Below are 26,728 nucleotides of genomic sequence, written 5' to 3' on the forward strand. Positions count from 1 at the left end.
CAATCTTCTCTAATTGTAAGAAACTTAGTCAAATGTAAACTCCTTTTGGCATACTTAATCAAAGAAAGCTCTTGCAAGAAAATAATAAACAAATGATGTACTCTATTATGTTTGCTTATTTGATTCGTTGAAATTAAATTAATTACTTCCGTACGGTGATTTTATAATTTAAAAATGAATGAAACCATAGATACAATTTCAAATGATGATTTTTATGAGAAGTGTTGTTTAAATATTTTTGGCAATGTAATCTTATTTTTTAATTTAGTTTCTCCTTTATTAAATAACACTTATTAAATGTGACAAGTTAAGAGATGAGTATACTCGGAAATCATTTTATAATAGCAATGAAAACGAATATGAAAGTATTAAATTTAGATAAATTAAATAATGATGTAAAAGACACCATAAAGAATTTTATTTTTCAAAATTATAGATATACAAAGTTTACAATTTTTCAAAATCAATTTTGACGTATAAAACAATTTTATACTACTTCATACTTTTGAATGTTTCATCTATTTTGCACTTTAAATTTCAATTAAAGCTCTAAAAACTTGTATACTTATGAAACATAAAATAACAAAAACTATTTTTATTTTAAATAATCTCAACTACATGAGTTTGGAGTTCCTTCCAAAAAGATATATTTTGTTATTCTAATAAAACTAGTACCCATACGTTTTTGATGAGGTTGTGTACATCTTATAATAGAGTTTGCATCTTTTATAGTTCATAAAAGTTTTTTTGAATTTTTTTTTGTAAATTCCAATTTGCCCATTTTTTTACAAAAATAAAAGATGGACTTCTCATCTTATCAATTTGTTTCATAAACATATATTCGTATGTTATTTAAAGTTCATAACACATTTTGTTTAATTCATTGAATATATTCAAATTATATACCGGGACTATATTATAATTAATTATAGAACACCCTAACGTTCGCTTGTACGAAAGGGGTCTTCATATTAAGAAAATTGCTTAGAAAATTGTGAATATGATTTCCTGCTCTTTGCTTGGCAGCTTTTCTTACAAATAGATAAATATGATGTCAGTTTATGACCAAATAAAATCTCATTTGGTGGTCTACCATCAGACTTCAGAGTGTTTCGAAATTCCAGGATTCCATTAATGAACTCATCAGATCAACATTTCCCCCTGTTTTGACTAATAAATTCTTCATGCATTTCACCAAACTCTCAGCATGTCCATTACTTTGCAGAAAATGGGGTAAAGAATATCCTCGTGCTACCCCCTCCCACACATCTTCAAGGATGTCTGAAATTCCCAGAAACTAAACAGTGGGCCTCAATCTGTTCTTATTTTTATAGAATCCCAGTTTCAGAAAATAGTTTTCTGAATGTCAATATTACTTCTACCGAAGCCTTGGAGCTGCCAGATAGTTTTTAAAAGTTGATCAAACACTTTGGAATGGCAGGGAAGACTAAATGGAGGCATCAGAAAAAGTTGATTCGCTCCACGTATAAAATGATCTCACTGAAAGAGTTGTGGCGCTCATCAAAGTGAGTTAATAAAAAATGACGATTCACAACTTCAATGTCTTCAAGTCGTGGAAGACCATAAGAGGATTTACCACAACATCAATAAGAAAATACTTTCCGAAAGTCATTAACATTTATCTAAAACTTACAATAAGAAATTATTTATATCTATGATATTATTAAAAACGATATAAATATACTGGTTCGAAAATAAATTTATTTAAACAAGTTAAACTAAATAAATCTTGTGCCTAAATATGTAAATAAAAATAAAGTAAGCACTTTTTCATTTATTTGATATATCATCAAAAAAAAAAGGAATAAAAATGAACCCAAATGATTTTGAAATTGACCATGTTAATTTCATTTTAACACCTTTAACTATGTTGGCTTAGATTTTATTGCTAGTTTTATGTGTTAAAATTGAATTAAAATGGTGAACTTCTGTGAAAAGGTAATTAAAAGGTCACTCAGGCAATGTTTATTAAAAATTTAAATTATTCCATGACTTTAATGTGATTTAAACGTATTTGCAAATTTTCATGTTTATAAGTGTTGCAATATGCTAAAGAAATAAAAAAAGGGTAATGAACAAAATTCCAATCAAATTCAATTGACGTTATTTGGAACATATAAATATTATTTTTGTTGAAATAATTATAAAATATATTTATTGTTTTCACAAAAAAAGCTTTAATCTGATGTATATGGACAGTATCCAAGAAAATACTTTGTTTTTTCTTTAAAAATGTAATTTTCGAAACTTTAGGTGCGTTGAGCTACCACTAAATATTTTTCAAAACCTTTTAAACTTTTTTTAAATGTTTTTTTGTACAATTAGGACACATTTTGTACCTAAGCCATTTACTTTTCCAAAAAAATTTATGAAAACTCCAAAATCAACACTTATGAATTATCTCGAGTCTCAAGTTTTAGCAACCCCTCCAGTATCAATTTGTGCAACCATCATCAATTCTTTGTTCTTCCTACATTTTAGATAAATTCTGTTAATCCGTCCTAATTTTTTGAAATCTCTCACTTTATTCTCAAGAAGATACTTGCATAAGATGGAGACATTATTCACTTTGTTTCTGACAAATGGCTATCTCCATCAGTCAAGGACTGCGAGAGAGATTCAAGAGCTTCATCTTCTGTTGCATATTATATTACTGGACCATCACAGAAACGCCCAAGTAACTTGATTCAATCCCTCAGAAACACCAGTTTTAAAGAGTGATTAAGAAGTTCCTTGTCGAAAGATGGGAGGATGATAGTTTGGCTTGTGTGTTGTAACGTAATCATTCTTTGCTAATTCAGGAAATACACGCCACAGCTACGAAGTTGACAATAGAAGAGTCGTTAGAAGTGTAGAAGCTGGGCTGTGCAGCGATTATGAAAAATCTGATAGTCTTAAGTTTTACCATCTTCCAAACATACTGTCTCCAAATAAATATGTTATCCGCACATCCGACACCGATTGTCTTGTAATTGACATAGTCTGCCGTTCCTCTTACGAACATTAATTAAATATATGGATAGTAGCTGGATTACAGCGAAAAGCAACAACACAATCCCATGTGTACATTGTTATTAAGTTAGATGGCTAATGTTCTAGAAAAGAAAAACAAGACCACCGTCTCTTCACAGGAGAAGAAGAGAATGGCATGATCTGTAAATGAATTGCAGTCCCATTTGTTTTTGGACAAGAACCAACAAATTCCATGTTTGCCTACAAAACTTTGTGGGTACAGAATTTATTAGAAAAGGATAAAGTGTAAAAAATCTCTCCCCCCCCATCCCCCTCCAACTGGCTAAAATAAACGAAACTGTTCATATATTGGATAAATAGGGTACATCATTCTAAAAACTGAAAATTATCATGCCTGAATTTTGTCCAACTACATTTCCTATTGAATTAACTTATGTCCTTTCTTTCTTTTTTTTTTACATTTTAATCAAAAAAAGTTCCCCTACGAAATTTAATTAATATCATAACATGTAATTTAATGAGCTTGACAATATAAAATTATGTGTGAGAGAAGATGATTCAAGTATTTATTAATATTTTTTTTGTCTTTGTTTAACTTATTTGCTATTTTAAACAATTTGGTTTGTATAATGGCAATAAATACATGACATAGTGTCATTCTAAGTTTTATAAGAACAAATTGTATATTACTATAAATAAGAACTATTTCAAATAAATATTGAGGATCATGAGTCAACATTCGACATATATTCATTACAAAAAAAATAAAAACTTTTGTTCATTCTATTTTACTTTATATAATAACTAAATTACATCTCCTTTTCCTAACATATATTTGATCAACTACTTTCACATTTATAACTATGGAATGAATGTATTTTTTTTATTGATCTGTTTACGTGACTTTTGAGAGAAAAAATCATTTTCTTTACCATTCATTAATCTGCTAAAGTTTTCAAGTATCAAGAATGTTTATAGTATAGGCCTGTATATATACAGTCAAGAAAATCTTTTATTTATACTATTTACCCAAGAAAGTGTAGTATTGGAAGGAATTGTATTAGTTCGAATTTATTTGTAAATGTATACTCTGTACAATTTTCAACTTATGTTATGTAAGCGTAGGTAACCAAAATTTTGAAAGTCATTTTTGTCTACTTTTATAATTCGACACGGGTCAAACAAATTGTCTTATTTCATTTATTATATTACATTATTATCTTTTGCGAATAATGGCAAATTAAGAAGCAAAACAAAGAAGAATCTCAGACCTCCTTTACGAGGGAAAGGCAAAAAAGGACAAGATTGTAAACGTCCGTCGTAAGATTTTTTACTATGCTGATAAGGCCATCACATTTTTGGGCTGTGTTATAAGTCGAATTAGAGTTGGTGAGCAAACCAATGAAACAACTTAGCTTAATGGACAACGCGCATGAAAAAAATTATTCTCTTGAACACAATGTATATGAACCTCAAAGGCAATTCCTATGTCAGATTGAGTAAATGTTACTCTATAATATTTACTTATAGCGCAATTCCATCTGATCAATTGAAAATAGAGAAGAAAAAAAAAAGAAACAGAAGGACTTCAGTTTCAATTTGATGTCGCAAATATAGACAGACCTAAGCAAGGGAAAGAAATGCAAGATGCTTGAAAATATTACTGTTCAAATTTATAGCCTAGAAGAAGTCCGTTTCTACTCCTTAACCAAATTTGGATGATCTCAAAGAAGACATTACTTGTGCTTGGGACAATGTTTCTGAGAGAATAATCAATATGGTTTAAGTACTTTTCAACTTCATATCCAGATAATTATGACTGTGGGGAGGAGTAAAAAAAGTTATAAAATTTAAATGACTTTACTTTACTAGGAATATATTTATTAAGTAGTTTTTTTTTAAAGTCATTTAGTTGGATACATATTGATTTTGTTATAGTTGGTCACACATCTTGTACAAGTAGTCATTTGTACGTCTCATAATGTCATATTTTAGCTATACTACCACTCATATTAATGAACTTCTCTTAATTGATATTATTGTTTCATTTTGATCCATCAACCATACCTAGTTATTATTTATTTACGAATAATTGTACAACCGTAGACTCTTGAATTTTTTATTGTGCCATGTATTACTAATTAATTAATTATTAAGTTTAATAAAAAAAGTCATGAAATACACACTAAATATGACCGACATATTATGCAATCTCAACCATTCCAATGTACTTATCACATTTAAAATAATTCATTATTTGATTGCACCTGGTGAAAGCAAATTCTACAAGCTTCCACTTGTAATCGACATACTTACAGGGTGTGACGTCTATTTAAAAAAACAACACGATTAAAAAAAAATGTATTTTCTCCTGAACTAAACATCCAATATACAATAAGAAAATGCCAAATGAAAGCTGAACCAAAAAAATAAAATATTATTATTCAATATAATCGCCTTTGGCCTCATCAACAGCCTCAACTCGACCTTGGAAAGGAGAGGAGGTCTTGATTTCTGCCCAGATGCTGACATCAGCTCGGAATTTGTGTTGCAGGAGGATCTGTTGGTATGCCACTCAACTACACCCCCCACAAAGAAGTCCATGAGATTGAAGAACTTGGAGGTCCAACAAAGTCAAAAAAAAAAAAAAATGTGACAACTAGGTCAACGTTTTATTTGCATTATGGAATGGAACAGAGAGTTGTTGGCACCAACATAACCTTGTAGTTCCTTCTTGACTCTGTGGATAAAGGACCTCTCCAAGCTTAAGAATTCTTGTAAAATTAAGTTTTTCTCATCCGGCATAGAGCTCAACAAAGACACTCTCCCTTTTCCAAATTATGGAATAAATGTTTTTTTGAACAATGCCATTTTTTAACTGATGCTAATCACTTTGAGCTAACCACCAAAACAATAAAGAACGTCCTACCCATACACGCTCTCAAACAGCCACACACTATATGTACAAGTTATTCAACAATCAGAGTGTCATTTAATTGAACGTCATTAAATTAAAAGTAGGGATATGAAAGCACAAAATTTTCAACCGAGTTACATACCATCTTTATGGACGTTTCCGATTCTATATTATCTATATAGCTTATTCATAAACAAATAACAAAATTGTTTACTTTTTTTTAATGTTTCAAATTTTATTAATTATGGATAAGAAAAAAAATATAAATTTATGGATCATAATTAGTTGTTCATAAATTTTAATTTTTGGTTTGCTCATATTAGAGAGACGGATACCAATGACTCGAACTTGACTAAGAAAATATATCGATCTCAGTTTCTTTAGAATCAATATTGTTCAACAAATATACAATAAATAAATGTTTAGTCAAAAAGTTACTTAATGGTTTCAGAGTAAACAGGTCAACCCAAGTTACAATTTTAATGTATGGGCACTAAAATTGTGGATATTTCTAAAATATTACTTTCAAGTAAATTTCCTGTACAAATCTGAAAATGTGTATAATCTTTCTACATTCCTCCACAAATTGTATGAAGACCATGAATGACCAAAATAAGTCAATAAAATACAATAATGTATTTATTTATCTAGTAAACCACTGAATATGGCATGTCTCCTATTTCTAATTCAAATTCAATATTGTTATTATGTTGACAAGCTATATTTGTGCAAATACAAGGTAGAAGTGCATATATCTATGGCGTCCATATGTTACTACATGAATAGGTTATTCATTCCAAAAATATTTATCAAAACGGAATGAATTTGTATCTTTTCCAACTCAGGTTTCATTTAATATAAACTTTTTTAATTAGATTATCTGACTCTGAAAAACACCAATTGACAGTCAACAAAAATAATTAAAAACTATAAACGCTGACTCATTCACCTTTACCAATACATACACTTGAGTATGGAGAAAATGGTTTGATTTTCATAATCAAATATATAAAAATTTAAAATCCTTTGAATTTTTTTTTAAGTCATGTTGTGGTTGATATCGAAATTACCAAAAACCATCTACCAACATAGAAGTTTTTCCTATTTGTAGTCTCAAACTTTTAATTTTTAAAGAGTATACTGTGGATTTGGAACAACATTTTTCTTTTATTAAAAAGTTATATAACATTATTTTCTACTACTTTATAAATTATAAAAGATAGTTTGGTTTCTATTGATTACTCATGTTAAAGCGTGTATTTTAAATTAAGTTGATAAAAGTTGCTCGGCACTACTCTTGCAATATACAGAATCGTTCAGGTAAATCCAGACCATCTTGAGCTACATCTTGAACAACAAGGAAAACATTGAACTCGGTTATTTCAAATTTAAAGTAAGAGGTTGAACCTTAGCTTTAAGTAAGTTGTGCAACTATTCATTCAAAATATGTATTTGTGATGTAGGAGACCCGAAGGAACGCCATAATCGAATTTGCTTGTGCAGGACAAAAACCAGCACACATCAAGAAAATCCTAAAATATCCAAGGAGGAAGAAGCAAATAAGAGAAAATCCCATAAGTCCAAGGGTGATAAAAAACGCACTCCCAGATTCCTTGAAGGTCTGAAACGGTCCTTGTAGATATTTAAAGTGACTCCGATTAACCCTCTTTACAGAAAGGGCCAAGTAAACAGTGCAACAGTTTCTAGGGCCATAAACATTGACCTGTTGATGAATTCATACCGCCTATACTAAAGACATTTCATTACAGACTTAATTAATCTTGCGCTACCCACGAAAGAAAATTACTGAAATATTTGAAGTCCTATGATAATTAAATCATCTTTCATTCGGATGATAAACAATGGACTGTCAACATATCTAAAACATCCAGGACTACAGATGTTTTGCCACAGAGAGAGTTAATTTCTTCCACGTCCTTAAAACTAAGTTTCTCCCAAGCATCATGATCATTGGCGTCTTTGAGAGCAACAGCAGTGATATCCCCTCCCCCTCATCTTCTTTGAGTCAAAAAATAGAGTGGGTACAAACGGTACTCTGAGCACCTGTTTGACCAGGTTATACCTCGTGTTGAAAGCTGAGGCCTATAGAGTATAGTTCCTGTTTCAACAAGACTCGGCTCCCTTTCACAAGGTCTTCAAGGCACAAAACTTTTTTAAAGAAGAGAAGGTGTAACTTTTACACCTCACTATTGGTTCTCTAACTCCCTCCTATATAAATCCCATGGATTACATTGTAGGGATAATTACAGAGGAATATATTTGCCAATTCACACAACAGCATCGACTCCTGTAAGGCCTCCATATTCAACTACTGAGACAAAGTCTCCCCTTGGATGTGGTCAAGGTGTCCGAACCCTTAGGCCTTGTAGCAAACATATTCAAAGAATTTTCTCTTATGTATTATTAGAACCCTTAAATAAAATTAGAAAACTCTGCTTGCTTTCCTTATTGATCAGGATGCAGTTAAAGGTAGTCCATATTTACCTGAACAAGCTTTTTCTCCTCCTTATGATACAGGATGTGTTAGAAGAAGATGAGGTTTGGCAAACCACTTTGAGGAGTCGGAGAAGCACTCAAAGATACGGCAGTAAGTAAGTACCAGGGAAAGGAAGAAAGCTGTAACATTCAGTACAGTTGGAGCAATCTGGATTCGGAATAGAAAGAGATCAATGATGGTCCTTGTCTCTTCATGAACTTTATTACTTGTACAAAGAGTACAACACAGTTTGCATTACGTAGTCATTACCTTTATCTTAAAAGTATCTTTTGGGATTTCAACAAACTATAATTTGTTATTATCATATTTAAGTTATGATAATTTTTTTTTTTTTTTTTTAAATTCTATGAAAAAAGTCCTTGTATTTTTTTGAGGTAAAAATTCTTCCAAATTGCAAAATTATTCTACTTAACAATCGTTTATTTTTGTTATGTTCCTGTAATTGGTGCAATGGAGTTGATGTATGGAGTATAAGTAAACATTATAGTATTATATTTAGGCAATTGGACCTAGAAATTGCCTTTAAAATCCATAAATATTAAGAATATTTCCTTTTCTAGAACGACCAAGACGAGAACCCACTACACCCATTGAGTACAAGGGAATAATTTCTCCCGAGTGTGTGTTTTCCAATGAACTACGTCATTCCAGGCATTTCGATGAGGTTGCATGTCACACATAAAATAACAAGTCATAATATATAAGAAGCCATTATCACAACAACAATTACATTTAATTTTTCTTACTAGTCATTTCAGGAATATACTACTAAGTGTTGATCGGTGATAAAATGCAATTTTAATGAAATAATAAATAGTTTTATAAAATTGGGGTATAAAAAATCCCACTTTACTAACGAAGGGTTTAATTTTGTAATGGTAAATTATAAATTTTACATCAAAAAGGAGCAAGACGGGGAAATGGTTAACAGTCCTCCCCCCTTCCTTTATACCCCAACACCGTCTATGAGAGAGAAAAAAAGATATATAGAGAACTTAATACCTACTCGTTGTACCTCAACTCCCCTTTTTCTCTCCCACTTTTTGCATCCAATTCATTTCATTTCAATTTTGCCACAGTTTTACTCAAGTCAGAAGATCGTGACAAAAATATAAAAAAGTGTTAATATATCCTATAATATTTCAGAGGAGTCCCATAATGAGAATTTGGAAATGAGTAATTAAGGTAATTATATTTATTATTTTTATCCAGAACAATAAAATAATGTATGATATAGTCATTGACTTACTCTTTCTTTTAAAAACTTTGTTCAAGACTTACATATACATATAGTAATGTAATACAAAGATATTTAATTAATAAGGTATATATTTAGATATGTATATATATAATTTCCTATCAGGGAAATACGTAGAAAATCTTTATAATAGGATCACTAAAGGCTCGCTTAATGCTCGAAGGGATTGGTTCTTCCAATAACTAAAATAATCCCTATTTTATTTATATTTTTATCTCTTTATAAAGTAGTGAAACATGATTATTACTTTGCACAATAATAAACTTATGAAAATGTCAGGTTTATATTATGTAAAAAAAAGTTCATCAATTAAATGATAAAGCTAGTCATCATGTTGTTTTTGAAGAATTGTTAATTGAAAGAAATATATTCACCACATATAAACATAATTTTGTTCCATCTGAAAGTAGAATATTATTATTATTATTTTTTTGCATTTTATAATGTGTTTGTGGTTCTTAAAATATGTTCTTATTATTTCAGTTTATATAAAAGTTTTAATGTTTTATTACGATAAAGTAATATATTTGCCCATAATATGTAACACTCCCAACAGCATTAGGCTCATATTTCACACAATGGATATATTGTAACAAGTGTAGGCAAGATATTGGTTTAGTGTTAGTTAGTATTACTTTTTTCGAAAAACTCAAACTTTGCCACTGATTTTGAAAGAGTTATGAAAATTAGTTTTAAGTATTCCACAAACACACAAGATGGGAAAAATATAGTTGTTTATGACTTTGGCAACAAAAGTTGCAAAAATATATTCATCAGTCATTGTGCAAATTAACTGTAATGAAAGATGACTTAAATTGTTATAAAGTAGTTTTATTGTGATAGTTGAAATTTTTTACCCTTCTTTTCAAATATTTTGTAGATTGAACTTGTGAAATTGATTCTTTTCTCTGACAAACATAGTTTTTCAGGAACCATATGTAAATAATGAAGAAAAAAATTAATATACTAATGTTGGTAGAAAATGGGTCTAGGAAAATGTACCTTTTTAAAAATCTTTTAAATAGTTGAATTTTTGTAAAAGCCTACTAGGCATGCTTTCTTTATTGATTACACCTTCCAAATTTATTGGAATGGGTTTCATGTTGCATTACAAGACTAAATTATCTCCTGCACTTTGCTGATGATAGCCTCCATCTTAAATAGCCCCAGGAAGATTCCGATCTTTGGCAACTACCCAATTAGTTTTTGAGGTTGTGACTTGTAGATCGTTTTCTACTTTTAGTTCACAATAAAGTATCAAAAGATTACCTCTAGTAATACTGAAGAATATTTGCAAGATGGACAATAATTAGTCTTGTCACAGTGCTTAATTACTAGTTGATCCAGTCGAAGGATCAATCCTAATGGTACTTAGGACTGGTTCTTGAATTTGTCTGAAACAAGAACGTTGGTTTATTAAGCCAAATTATAAAAAAATTATGTAAATAGAGCATACCACATATCTTCCAAAAATATCTTGTTTCAAAAATTATGGTCTAATAAACCAACTTTCTTGTTTCAGACAAATTTTAATTTAATCCAACATTATACCAACATTTTATATTTTTACCTAGTTATACATTATTATACATCTGAATAATTAGTAGAAGAAAAAATACTCTCAATGACGTCACGAGGGATCAATTTTACCTTCTTTAATGACTGGATTGGACTTGACGTGATCACACTGGATTTCAATACAATATAAAGACTGACACTAGAGATAATTTAAAAATTGTATGTGTATGATTCCTAAATTTAAATTTATAAGATATTTTTAGAAAGACCACGTCTATAGACGTGTTTTGGAGACTACTTTAAGAAAATTTATACTAAAAAATTGATTCAATAGCATTTCTGAAATAATAGGTCTGGCAAAAAGAGTTCCATTATTTATTCCAAACAAAATGGCTTTAGTCATGTGTATCTCGCGTTTTATTGGTCTAGATGGTGTTAGAAATATAAGATTTGGAGTTAAAAAACATCTTAAGCAGTTTTGAGACTATTTGAGGGCGTGTCAAAGATGAACACCAGAGAAAAATAAGTAAACAATATTTTTCAGAAAATACTAGCCAGGCAGCTCACAATGTGAAAAAAAGTGGTCCTGATACTATTATTGCCAATTATGCGCAATTTTGTTTTCGTCTATTCAGTTCTTTTAATTTTTATGCTGAAAATGCATCACGTTTTGGAAGTATGACCTTTATTTAAGCACACCTTGGATTTCCAAGGCGATAACATTAACGTATATTTTTTTTAATCCGTTAAAATAATGGATTTATTTTTAGAATACATAATTTGTACCATGTTCTTTACTGGAATAATAATATAAATGCTATTGTTAAGACTCGGTTCAGCGCCCATTGATTTTTTCTAGACCGATTTGGACCAATTTTTCGAACCAGACCGCGGTCTCAGATCATGGACCGATTTTTTTCAGTCTCACTTCGTGGACTGATTTTTATTCCAGTATCACTTTATGGACATAATTTTTTTGGTCTCAATTTATGGACTGATTTTATTTTGTTTAATATATTATGAGAGACCAATTTTTTTTTTTAGATCAACCGTCATTCATTTTTTCAAAAAGATCTCAAAAGTACACAATACATATGTGTTCTAAAACAAATACTGTATACATATAAAAGACGACGGCATCAAAATTACCTCTGTTTAAACTTTGTATGACGTCATTGTACTTGAAAAAACATCTGATGTCATGTTACAAACAAAGTATCTGTAAAATCTGTCTAGACAAATTTTTTTAGACCGAACTTGACCAAATTTTCCTTTGAACCGATCTAGACCGAATTTTTAAATGAGACCAGTCCAGACCGATATTTTTTATTGTACCGAATTAGTTCGGTCCAACAAAAATATAACAGTCTCAAACCTGTTCAAGGATTTCCAAACCGAAACCCAACACTAATAAATACACTCTATTTAGAATCAGATACTAATATTCCAATACAGGGTTTAACTACTGCACCAATAATATTTGACTATAACAAGTATTTGGCAATCCAAAATGATAAAAAAAAAAAATAGAAAAGTGAGAAATCAAACATATTAAGAGTCTTAACAAATTAAGGGCCTCATACTATTTGAACTACAATTTTTTATGATTTTTTGTTTTTCATTTCATTAATATAATTATTAATTACGTAGAAAAAAACTGAAGTTATAAATGTAGGACCTTCTATGTAGAAAATGTGTTTTTTTGAAGTCTTACTCATGAAAGTCACAAAAAGAGTTAAGGTGTTGTTGACATATTCTTAATGAAAGACAAATTAAATAAGAAGAATATTAATTGAACTGAAAATCATTTTTCTTCACATTTTAATTCCCATTCACTTCAAAAAAAAACATTAGCAAAAATTTTAGTTGAGGATTCACTATGTTCTAAAGAAAACGTAAGAAAAAGAAGACATCGAGTCACCATAAAATACACTAAAAAATATTATGTAATGCCAAGTATGATTAAAATATATATCAACTAGGATTTATATCCCGAGATCCTAGGATCTCGTTTCCTCATAATTTTACACCGACATTCAGTAAATTCCGGGTTAATTGCGTATATATATTCATTATTGTATAATTTTAATTTAATTCGATTATAATCATATAATGCACTTAATAAAGCGTTAAATTTATAATGAAAAATCACTATGTTTAAAAATGTATAAATCTAGTTTTATGTGCAGCGCGAGTTGACTACTAGCCCGGGATATTGTTGTGTCTTTGATAATTTTACAACCCTCAGTTACATCAAAAATTTGGTATTTATCACTTACTATGAAATAGTGCGACCAGTGGGTTCTATATATTAAAAAATTTAATAATAAAAAAATTGTTAAAATTAGCTGAAAATTAATTATTACTTCTTAAAATATAAAAACACAAAAAAATGACACACACTTTCTTGGAAAATAAGAACCCCAAATGTATATATGTATAATAATCATCAAAGAATTAACCCTCATTTAGTGAAGAAACAGTAAGTTAAAAAATAAAACGTATTTAATTGCCTGATAAACAGTTGAGCGATTATAATAGCTACGACTTTTAAATTTTGTATTATTACTTGATCTATTCCCTCCATTTTGCGTCCATATATTTCAAATAGAATAATAACATAACATACTGGTATGAATATATGAGATCAAGAAAAAATAAATCCTCATTTTAAAATAATTTTACCAACATGAGTTTGGGCTTTAACTAATAAAATGTGTTATTCTTCTAGTAAAACCATAAATTTTTATTATTTTTTAAAATTTCTATTAAATATTCATTACTTTAAGCGAACATTGGGAATTAAATTAGTACAAATAATTAAATTAAGAAAGAGTTCAATGATATTTATGATCAGGCCTGGCAAGATTGTAATGCTCAGTTCAGATACCAATACTTATTTTATAACCCAGGTAAACTTCAATACAAATCATATAAAATGCATAAGATATTTTTTTTTTTGACATAACTGAGAGTATGATATTTCTAATTCAATTTACAAAGTTAATCCAAAAATAATGTCTAATTTCAGTTTTTGTTATTCGGCAAAATCCTAGTCCCTCCATGTTTGTCCTCAACATCCAAGTAGTTACAAGTTACTAGCCGTTTTAATCCAAATTTTTAAAAATACGTTTTATCCACGATATTCAAATATATAATTTACACCACATCAATTTTTAATGTCAACATTTAAAATAGCAGAAAACACTTCATTCATAGATCGATATATATTTTTTTTTTCAAATAAAGTTGCTTAATTTCTGTAGAAAATTCGATATTTTCTTGTTAATGGTCTGATTATAACAGGTAACTGTTAAACATGAACATTAATTGATGACAGGGCCTCATAGAGCCTTTTGGTCTCAGATTCTAAGTTTTTTTTAGTTTATAAAAATGTTAAAGATGATATATTAATTGTATTGAAAGTAATAGTTTAATAATGTTTGAGTTAGAACATTTGATAGTTTTAAAAGGATTAATATAACCTTCTAAGTATAAACTTATTTCATTTAGTTATAAATTAACTCTAAAGTTGTGTTGACATTCATTTTCAATCCAAGGGGATACTCAATGGTAGTTGCTTCTGCCAGATACAGCACAACTATAATTCCATTTTAATATAATAGTTTTTCCATCGGATCGATAATCATTGGGGCCTCTCACTTCTTTTTGAGTTTCATTCATTGTCTTCAGGGGACAATGGCCAGTATAATTATTCCTTATAGTAAAGCAGACTCTTATACCTTTTTGTGATAAATCGGTTAGAATTTGATGACTACTAAAGAAATTATCGAACAATAATACATGAGATGATGGATGTATAATTGTAGTCATCATTTTGTTTGCAACATAAGAACCTAAAAGACCAGCTTGATGCTTATCAAAATTATAGGGTAATCCAGTAGCTCTGCAAATTATCCATAATTTTTACCCAAATCTTATAGGTTTGTTTTTTATGAATTGTCTAACACTATGCAAACTTCTATAAGGTACCATAGATTCATCAATACTTAGAAATTCATAAAAATCCCAAATTGCTGGGACTACTTTTTAAGCATTTCAAACAAGGTCTCAATTTTACATAATTTTGAAGATGACAAGCTCTAATTATCCTTCACATGAATAAATTTCATTATAGTCTTGAATCGAGCTTTATCATTGTTTGAGGGAATATCGGAACTTCTAAAGAATGGGTTTTTTGACCAATAGTCATTTTGTGTAGGCTAACGGTGATAGCCACAGGTGAGAATTAGACAAATAAATTTTCTCATTTCTTTAATTTATAATAGAACATTTTGCTCATTTTTGTCCCTTCTTGCATATAGATTTGTTTGTTCTGTTATATATTTTATCCTCTTTGGAGTAAAATATAGCTCAAAAATGTCATAAGCATCTTTATATTTGATACTGCATTATAATATCTGATAGGGTTGGCACTTCATGTGATTCAAAACAAAGGTCATCTTTTTTTCGCCAGCGAGTTTCAGTCTGAACAACATTTTCATTTTCGTCATTCAACGAGTTTAAATGAAGCTCTATCTCTCCTGCAACTTCATCAGCATTCAAATCTTGATCCAAAATGTCATCATCGTTTCCTTTGACAAGAAGTAACACAACATCACAGTTAGCAAATACATTCTTTTCAAAATTATCTATGGGACTATTCAAGAAGCGAAATTTTGTAATTTTTTTATATTTTGATTTATCCATTGTCATAACCACTTGATATTTCAAACTAACGGTACTAACTAAGATGAAAATTTCCTTTTTTAAATTTATTACATACTTTCCTTTGCTCTAATTCATTAAATATCTTTCCGTACCATAAATGTCGAACGTTCCCATTTTGGGAACAAAAGATTCAAACGTTATTTTTAACAAGTTGCCAATTAATGAATTGTTAAATATTTTTGGAAATGCTATTAAATACACTTATTTTTTTAAATGGATAAGTAAATTTGGTATTTATTACTTTTTACTACTAAAAAAAATCAAATGTAGAAATTTTAAATTTACTGACTTCTTCTTGCAAGTAGTAGGACTTGAATATTTATTTATTAATATTGATGTATTTTGTTAGTATTTATAAAGCGATTTGATACGAAAATTATTTTTTTTTCTAACCAAATGGAAAAAAGATAAAGCCTTATAAAATCATGTTCCCAAAATGAGAACGTTGGACTCTAAAGGGAGGAAAACAAAAACTCAATATTACAACAATTGTAATATCGATATTCAATTAAATCAATCGTTAAATATTTAACTATATTAAATATACCTAATACAGTGCTCTTAATCTTAATAACTTTTAAGTAGTATTTATGCATAAATTATTTTTATTTTTTGCCAAATACCACATATACATATTTCACTTCAAATTATTCATAAGTTAACATAATTTTTTTATTCATCCCAATTTTTCAGCAATTTTTATAACAATATCTAAATTTAATAGAAGAAAAAAAAAGAAGATTAATAATTAATAGAACCTAAAATAGCTTTAAACAATAAAAGTTGGAATGATTTTGTGTTTGTTCTAGAATTCTATGAACCAAATTATTGGTTTTTTAAGAACCTTTGCACGATGGAGCTGTCAAGTAGGAACCTTATTCACTTATTAAAATATCCATTTTTTACATTCTTCTCTACAATTATGATTTTCTTCATCGTTCATCATTGTTCTTGAAAACAAAGAATATCTTCCCTTCTAAATCGAAGGTATTCCATATAATAGTGTCTTCTTTGATATGCTTAAATAGATCGTACATTTTGAGAGAAAATTCTGAGATTTGATTTCTTATTCAATAGATTATAATCTCTTGATATAATTGAGGTATTGTGAGTTTGTAGAATACTTTTACTCATAATAGTATTATTTGGATTTGTGATAATTTGAATTAACAAGCTTTTGAATGTTTCTATACCTATTCATTACTTTTCTCCCTCTTTCTCGTGGAGTATTCGCTTGCAGGATTTGTCAATAATCTTTTGTGCATGTCATCAGTCTTTTTTTGAATTGTTGGAAATGTTTTGCTTCTTTCTTAGGACCATTTGCCAATCTTCTTTCAATCCTTTGCCTTGGTTTGAAGTTTTATTATTGCCCTGCGTTTTATTTTCCACTACCTCCTCAACATGCACTTCAACTCCCGTTCTGTTCTCATTATTAATCCTCAAATATTGTTTTACTTCCTTCCGTGAGCCTATTACACCTTTCGATGTGAAAGATTCCCTTTGAATTAGGTTTCGCAATTGATGATGAAACAACAACTGTATCTTCAATTAGTTTATTATATTCTTGTCCATTGCTTGCATGATATTAATGTAATAGAAACTCAAGTTTTTCTTGATAGTTGTACCTCTCGAGCGATAAATGTAAATTTTCCTTTCTCTAATAAGCCTTTTTGAAGTTTTTCTAAATATTTTCCAGGGGAAACATTAAGGAGTTCATCTTTTTTACCTCTCTATTCACTAACTTATGGCCAATTTCCGAAACAAAAGGAAACTTGTTTCTCAATTAAACTACGTTCTTTCTTCGCTAATCTTCATCCAATTGTCAGAAATTGAGGATTATCAATGATACTTTTAATTTTTACTATTATATTCATCGATCTAACCAGCTTTTTAAAAACATTTATTGCAAATTTTCCTTCATACTCTTCACGTGGTGTTAGATAATATATTTATCCACCTCTTCACCAAAACAATCGGGCATTGCTGTGGCCTTGTCTGGGGTTGTAATCCTAGCTGCATTTGGAATCATAAAAGTATTTTCTTCTATCCTATCGCAGATTTAATAAGGACATAATATACAACTTCTTTTTCATTCTTCCTCTTGTCAAAACATTTAATCTTGAAGCAGTTTCACTTGTCATCAATCTTTTCAATTGTTTCTATGATATTTATAACTTAAATTGCTATTCATCTATTATACCAAAATTTAGAATATAATATCATATCTTCTGACTCAATACCTATCTCGATGAGGATTAAGATCTTTTATCTCCATATTCTTAGTAATGTCATGTGCTCTTCTTCTTTCCATTTTTTTTTTGTCTAAATTAAAATACAAAAATTTCTTTACTCACTCACTCACTCCCTTCTCTTGCACTCGTATTAATCTGTCTTCTTCTTCATTCCTGATTATTCTTTTGCTTAAAAATATCTTTGTCCTAATTCGTTATTTGAGCGTAGTATGACTTATCATTTCGGTTGTTTCCCATGGCCAAAGCCGATTTAGGGACCACCATTTTGACACTAGATATTTAAGGTACGGTATGCACGATTTTCGAAGCCCTTCATGGCAATTTAACTGTTTTTAAACCACTTAAATTGAAATAAATCACAAGAGGTTCAAAAATACCTTTTTTCTCTTCAGCACGCTAAGAGGACAGCCCAATTTAATATAAATTCATAATTTTTATAAGGATTAAAATGTATCTATCGATTGTGTTTTTGTATATCTAATTTTATAAATAATAGTTTAGGAAACTCTTCTATCTAAAAATCGTTTAAATTTAACATTAATTGTCCCATACTTTTGCTGTTTCGTTGCACACATAAAAAAAAAAGGTTTTGAGCCATATTATGCCATATCTTGCAATTTTCGTATCTATCATGATCCAGAAAACTGTCTTACTAGGCTTTTCCACAAAAAGTACATAGTACACTAATTACAAGGGGAACACAAGAGTTCCGTGCCCCCACTGAATTATAGATTGAACATAATTTAAAATTACAAAATTGTAACCACAATCTAAGGAGGTTAATATTCTTTTTTTTTAATAAATTTTCCTTTTATTTGATTAGAAGGAGTGGCACTGTTAGTATTATTAAACATAATAGTGTTACATTTACTCCATCTCATATAAGAATTGTCTTAGAAGTTTAAATACATTAAGTATTTTCCTTTGCTAGGAATAACTGTGTTTTGAACTTACTCACTTTGAGTTTCAGCAAATAATTGTTTCCATTCAACTACGTTGTTCAATTTAATCGTTTATTTAAAAAAACGTTCCTCAATCCAAGGATGTGATTACTGACCGCTTTATAATAACAAAAAGTGCTAAGTAAATTGTTTTTTTTGTTTTCTTTTTTAAATCAAATTTTGGTTTGTACTTGTAAAAAGATTGTTAAAAAATAAAAATAAATATTGAAATCAAAAGTTAGGTAAAGATAAATTTTAATCACCATGGTAGCCCCTCCGAAAATTTAGAATTACCCTCCTTGGATATAGGTCTGGTTAAAGTACTGTAAAAATACATTTTTAATCTTCTTTTTTTTCATTAAATATTTTCAGATTATATTTTACGGGGTAATATAGAAGATACTTGTTAAATGCATCTACTGGTTATGGAGAACAATTTTTGATAATCACTGAATTAGTAGGTGTTCTGAATCCCAACGTAGATTAAATTAATGATTGATAGTGTCAATATCTTTCTCTCTAAAAGATTATAGCTTTTTGAATAAATCCACAATTTTCATAACCCAAAGTCAACATCATATTGATAGAAATCAAATAAAGTCTATACAAAGACTTATGAAAAAAAATTTGAAAGAAATTTGTAATAAAATGTAATATATATTTACATACAAACATGTTGTCTCAGAATTCGGTACATAAATAAATCAGGAAATGATTTATACTTTAAATCTCACCCAAGGGGAGAAAAAGCTACTCATGAATTATTATTTTCTATTGTGCATGAACATTCAAAAGTTTTAGATGAGTTTATTTGACTCATTGCACATCTAAAAGCAATAAGGAAATGCTTTTATGTACATACATATTTATAAAGATCCTACAAAATATTGATTATAATTTTCATAAATATACTCCGTTCAGAATATGAAATCATTACAAAAAAGGTTGAACTATGTATTTATAAATCAGATTTATGTTGATATACTTAAAAAATATGCTCCTACTCGCGAGAAGTAGGAAATTTTAACTGTGTGTTTTTGTTTTTGTTTTTTTCTAAATCTGTTATTACTATACTCTTAGGGATATAAGATATATATATTGTTAGTGTACTCATAGAAGTTTTAAGTGTAAGTCAAGTCCTTGTTGGACTCAGAGTATCATTGAAGATTGAAATCAAAGTATTTCCGGCCTATGTCTCTTCTAGATACTTATTGGGATTTACATTTATTTTCCGTCTTATCATAGCTGCTTGTAGCTATTGTAATAACAATTTTCTATAATTAAATGAAGTTCGGAAGAATTACCAAATTATCTATTGATTTAAAAACCTTTTTTCCGTATTTTTTAAGACTAAAGGCTGCTAGATATAATATATCCGATGTGATATATCTGCATACAGAAAATATACTCCATATAACAAAAAAAACATTATAAAAATGTAGAATTCATTTTAATGAGGAATTTCAACTTTCTTCTGACTTTGATAAACGTGAGTTATAAATTCATAATTTATGTGAATATACCCAAGGTAATTTATGAGTATAATTTTTTATCTAATATTTAAGAAACATACTTACTTCATTTTTTATATGGTAATGTATTTTGCATTTGATTCTACATAAAATGGAATCACTAATGGCATTGAATATTTTTCCCCAAAAAAATTTAAAGAACTATTTGATCATTTTACATATTATAGGCATTGTATTTGATAGGTTTAAATAATCCAGGGAGAGTTGGTTCACTGCAAAGCAATCAATTATATGCAAACATCAAATACACATCTTTTTGTCGCGTTGTATCCTTTATTGTACATATTTCAAAACTTTTCTTAGAAAAAAATATGGGGAAAGGCTCCAAATCGGTTGGTTGCTAGCCATTTCTTCCCAGCTATATTTAATAATTATTGGAAATTGATCTCACTTGAAGAAAAAAGCTAATTTGAGTTATCAAATCAAAATCAAAGTTTAGAACATTGATAAAGGAAAGAGAAGTCAAGAAATCGACAGATGACTAAAAATAAAGTGTAAATTTGTATGCTTTATTTAACTATCTAAAGTGCAAAATTTATAAGTTGATAAATAAGTCATGCAAGGGTTAGGTTGTATATGTTATTGTCGCTCAACTTGCAGTATTGACAAGAAACAGTTAGTGTTAGGCAAAAAAATTCACAAGTTGTTGATAATGAGAATAAAAAACTATATTTCATAATATATTTATAAACCCTTTAATTAATTATGTATTAATTTGTTAAATTGTTAGTGAAAGAATATGGAGGGAATTAACAATCAAAAAGTTAGTAATTATCATTGCAATTTGGATTTATTGTTAAAAATGATTTAACTTTATTATTCATAAATTATTTCCCGTTTATATTATTATTTTATTATATTTAAGACATATTCAGTCCAGTAAATCAGTCATTTTTCTGAGTTTTTATTATTAAATCTTAAAGTAAGTTTTTTTCTCCAGTCTCACCCAACCGAGAAGTTATATATTTTATGTTTGTGAATATGAAAGAGCGTTATAAGCACTGAGTGGCCGTGATAAAAATAGTGTACATTGACAGTGAAAAAGAGTTATTAATGATATGTTCTATTAAATAAATTTTGAAAACATATCTGTAAATTTCATTAATTTTCTTGTTAACTACATGTTTCGGAATTAATGTGAGATAAAATTGAATGTTGCTTTTATATGTACATATCGTAAATAATATCATATTATTAATTATTGTTGCTATTATATATTTGTCTTTGGGGAAGAGTTAAGCTTCATCGATTTTTGTTCTTAATCGAACTCGACTATATCTTGCTATATTTGATTAAAATGAAGATATTTTAGTTTAAACCATATATGTAAATACTTTATATATGTAGTATTTCAATTTTGATATTTAATATGCTTATGAGTATAAATAAGATTAAACAAATTTAATCACTCTTCCTACAAAACAAAACATACATACTAAATATTTTTATAATTTTTCTTATAGACTCTAAAATCCAATAAAAAGAAACATCACATTTACCTTCATATTGATAATCAATCAATTAAGGAAAATGAACGACGTGTTTTATCCAACTGTTAAAACAATATTTAAAGCAGCTATCATTGGACAAAACAAAGATGGAATCGGGGAAATCTTTTACAACTCGACGGATCAAGTAAGAATATATGAGCTAGGTACTTCTTCCTGAAACTATTTTGCCTCAGAACATTTTAGCATAAGCCATTTTGACTCAAGCATATTTCGCCTGAGTATATATATATAGAAAATGAGGTTTATATTTCGTTATTGTTGATTTTTGGTCAAAATTAATGTTTTATTTGTATTTTTAAATACAAAAATTTAATGTTTATTACTATAAAATTGATCAAATGTTTGTATTTTTTGAAAAAAGATGGAATTATGCCCTAAAAATTCTACGCAGATACAAACAAAATCTCACTATATAAGGAATTTGAACCAGAGACAAAATAATTAATAATAATAAAATTAAACAAACATAGCAACGATTCCAATAGAAGAAGTGATTAATTTTCATTAGACAGGATGAATTATTCATTGTAGGAAGGACTCATGGATTGCCGATGTGAGCCAAGAGCATAATTTCATCATTATTCCAAAAGAAAACAAAGATTTAATGCATTTTATAGAAATAAACATTACATTTTTTAATTCAAAGGAAACATCAATTTCGACCAAAAATAAACAATAAACTACATTTATTTATATATTAAGGCGAAATATTCTTGATGCAAATTGTCCCAAGGCGAATTTGTTTATGGCGAAACGTCTTCAAGCAAAATAGTTTTTAAAAAAAAGTACCGGGCATCATGAATACCATACCTTGTAGACGTCATTCAAATATGAGAGACACTAATATTTGAAAGCATTCCATTAGTTATATTAATTATTTTTTCTTCTTTTTAGATATTTAACTCTACACTAAATAGCACAGATGGTTTTAATATGACGTCCAACTATTCTTATCTAACAACAACGCCTGAAGGCATATTGACATCCTACGAACCTGAAGCCATATGTAACTTGCAAGAATTTTATAAAGGCTATCGTGAAATCCATGGTTGGCTAAGTTTATGCGTTTGTATCTTTGGAACAATAGCAAACATACTCAACATTGTTGTTTTGACACGCAAGGAAATGAATGGATCTCCCATAAATCTAATACTGACAGGTTCGTTATCTATTTTTCTTTTCCAAGATTTATAGCTTCAAATGACTTGAAAGATGAGTCTTCAAATGTAAAATCACAATTCATGTATATTTGAGAAATATGAAGAAGAAATACTACATACATTTGTATTTAACTTCTAGGGATAGCAATTGCGGATATGCTCGTTATGATTGAGTACATTCCTTTTACACTTCATCGAAACCTTCTTACGGGAAGATCTAAAGAAGCAGAGTATTCCTGGGGATTCAGTCTTTTTGTGTGGTCTCATAGTAACTTCAGTCTAGTAATTCATGCAGTCTCAATTTGGCTTACCCTCTCCCTTGCAGTATGGAGATTCATAATGATACGCTTCCATACACTTAGTCCAATTTATTGTACGTTGCAGCGTTGCAAGGTCATGCTATTTCTAGCATATAGTAAGTTATATAGTTCCCATAAATAATCAAAATCGATTGTATTCTAAATATAGTAAATAAAATATATTTTAATTCTATACTTAACTCAACTCCACCCTTATTTAAACTACTTATTTGATAAATCAGTATGTTCTTTGGCTACCTATATACAAATAGTGAACATGAAAACCAAATTAGCAAAATATTAATCAAAGTGTAAATTTTTGTAAGATAAATTCAAGCTATTTTGATTATTTGAGCCATAATAATTTCAGTATGTAAATTTTTAATTATTATATTTTTAATAGTCATCCCAGTGTTTCTTTGTATTCCAAACTACATTGCAACAACTATCAACAAAAAAACGAATCAGGGAAAGATCATTTATGTTCTTGATTGGAGCGAAATTGCCACAGCACATAATAAACTCCTTTATCGAATCAACATTTGGCTCTACACGTTCCTTCTTAAGCTCATTCCCTGTATCGTACTTACAATAATCACTGGATGGCTCATTAAGGCCCTTTACAAAGCAGAGGAACGTTCAGCTAGACTAAAGAACAGAGTTCAACTCAGTGCTAATAATAACAGCACAAAAGTAACTATTTCAAATGGAAGTCGGAGAGTGGCAGGTTCAATTAACTCACGAAAAAGAAGTACGGATCGAACTACACGGCTCCTGGTAGTAATTTTGATTTTGTTTCTTCTAACAGAGTTTCCACAGGTTTGACAAATTTTGATCTCTCTTGATTGATGTACAACATAGTTAGATATTTTAATGAGATATATTTCTTACAGGGAATCCTTGGGATGCTCTCAGCAATTTATGGTGACCAATTTTTCAAGGACTGCTACCTTCCATTGGGAGATGTAATGGATGCAATGGCTCTTACAAATTCAGCCATCAATTTCATTCTTTACTGTGTTATGTCCAAACAGTTTAGAAAGACATTTGTTCAAACATTTGGTTGCAAGTCCATCTCCTCACCAGGAAGACAAACTAATCTAATAGTAAACAAATGTGGTAATGATTCAACCACAGTCAGAATAAGAGGAAATACTATACCATCGCAGAGACGTTCTGCTCTCAACTTAAAGTCATCAAATTTCCCTGAAGAGATCCCCATGATTATAACAAGGGGCTTTGAAAATTCAACCATTAAAGATGATCGCATAATAAAAGAGGAGGAAGAAGTCGACAAACGCGATGGGGATTAATGTGCAAAAAAAAAAAAAAAAAAAAAAAAAAAAGCTACGCGCATAATGGGTTTTTCATTGAAAGTGCTTCATTTTTTTATAAATAAAACATAAACAATTAAAAATTTTGATAAATTTATTTTTTCAGTACAATTTATAAACATATACCTGTATGTATAAAAATCAATTTCTGTAGTGTGGCCACCACGAGCACGTTTACAGAAGTAAAATTGCTGAACCCAATTTTTACTACTTTTTCCAGTAAATGGACCAATGACTTAACGTGTCCCAAAGCAAATAATCTAAAAATGCTAAATCGCAAAATTTAGGTGGACAATCAACTGGTCTATTTCTCAAATTATCGCACATTGTAATTTTGCTTTAATCGATAAAATAATATCGATTGTAACGTTTTCTGTCGGACAAGTGGTACTGTCTTGTTGAAACCAAATGTTTGCCATGCCCATTCCTTGCAATGGGGACCCAAAAAAAAAAATCAATTACCATGGTATGATAGCGATTTTCATTTACAGTAACGTGGCAATTATCACCATCAATGATCCCTCCAGCATGAAGTCCACAACTAACAGTAACTTTTTCGCGATGCAATGATGTATCGAGAAGCACTTGTGGATTGTTGCATAACCAATAACGCATATTTTGCTTATTAATAAAGCCATTCAGCCAAAAATAAGATTCATTATTGAAGATAATGTCCTGATCGGAAAAACATTTGAAGCGGCCGTAATGAAAAACCCCTTTATAAGCCAACATTGAAGGCTAATAACAAAAGGATTATGTCAGTATTGAACTTTTTCTCCTTATCAAATGTATAATGATTTTTGTGAACAAATATCAACTATGTAAAAACATTCAGTAATGTATGTGTGCGTAAAAAAAACTTAAGTTTTTTCTTTGGGGTCTCTCGGTCATACGTAAAAAAACATGGTATTTTTTTACTTTCTATATTTAAGGACAATATTTAGTATGCTACACTCTTACGGACAAATTAAAGAGACAATAAAGTATTTGTAAGTAAAAGTTTTGTTTTGTTGAATCACTCCAAACTCAGTGTCGAAATCAAATTATCCGTAAATAATGTTTTTCTTTCAAATTTTTATAAAAAGAATACATAGTTGTTGTTATATCGTCCAATTGTCATGTTTTTTATCAATGTTTTATAGTAAAACCATTTATATTTAAATATAAAGATATACTTGTTAAATAGGTGTAAAAATTATTATTTCAATGTTTACCGTGTCTATCTTTGTTGAAATATATATCTAAGTAATTAATTAACGCAAAGATGATGTGTGGTTTATTCAAATTCAAAAAATGATTACTTCTTTAATTATTACTCATTCAAAGACTTAATAATGTAGTAAAGTTATTTTTTATTTGTAATATATATAAATTGAGACAGTTCTGAAGCTGGGTTACCGCATCTATTGAGATGGGATTTCAGTAAGAGGGCGTGGAGAAGGTGGGAGCAAATCATATGGTGTTATTGCATTAAAATTTTTGTTAGTTTCAGAAATTTGGTATATGATTTTTGTGGAGGAAATGAATAACTGCTAAAAAGAGATGAAAAGTTTCAGAAAGCGATTGTGCTGTTTAAACTTTCACGAAGGAAAGAAGAAGCTTCATCCAAAACCAAAGAAATTGATTTTGCTCTGCTCAACTCAAAAGCTCTTAATGGGAGCTGGCTGACTTCATATGAAACGATTATTGTGGAAGACGTGAGAGGAATCACTCAGGAAGATATGTGGCCTTATTGCTGAAAATTCCAAACGTAGGAACGGAAA

At 29.2% G+C, this 26,728-nt stretch overlaps 1 protein-coding gene across 1 annotated transcript; it reads left to right on the forward strand.

The window, feature by feature from the left end:
* The first annotated feature begins 9,480 nt into the window (after positions 1-9,480).
* LOC121118985 (G-protein coupled receptor dmsr-1) lies at positions 9,481-26,228 on the forward strand. Its single transcript, XM_040713594.2, has 6 exons — positions 9,481-9,614; positions 22,125-22,296; positions 23,067-23,331; positions 23,472-23,747; positions 24,035-24,450; positions 24,525-26,228. Exons 2-6 carry the CDS (start codon positions 22,192-22,194, stop codon positions 24,942-24,944), a joined length of 1,482 nt encoding a protein of 493 aa, XP_040569528.1. The 5' UTR covers positions 9,481-9,614; positions 22,125-22,191; the 3' UTR covers positions 24,945-26,228.
* The last annotated feature ends 500 nt before the right edge of the window (positions 26,229-26,728 follow it).

The sequence above is a fragment of the Lepeophtheirus salmonis genome, chromosome 5, assembly GCF_016086655.4.
Source record: "Lepeophtheirus salmonis chromosome 5, UVic_Lsal_1.4, whole genome shotgun sequence".
NCBI lineage: Eukaryota > Metazoa > Arthropoda > Copepoda > Siphonostomatoida > Caligidae > Lepeophtheirus > Lepeophtheirus salmonis.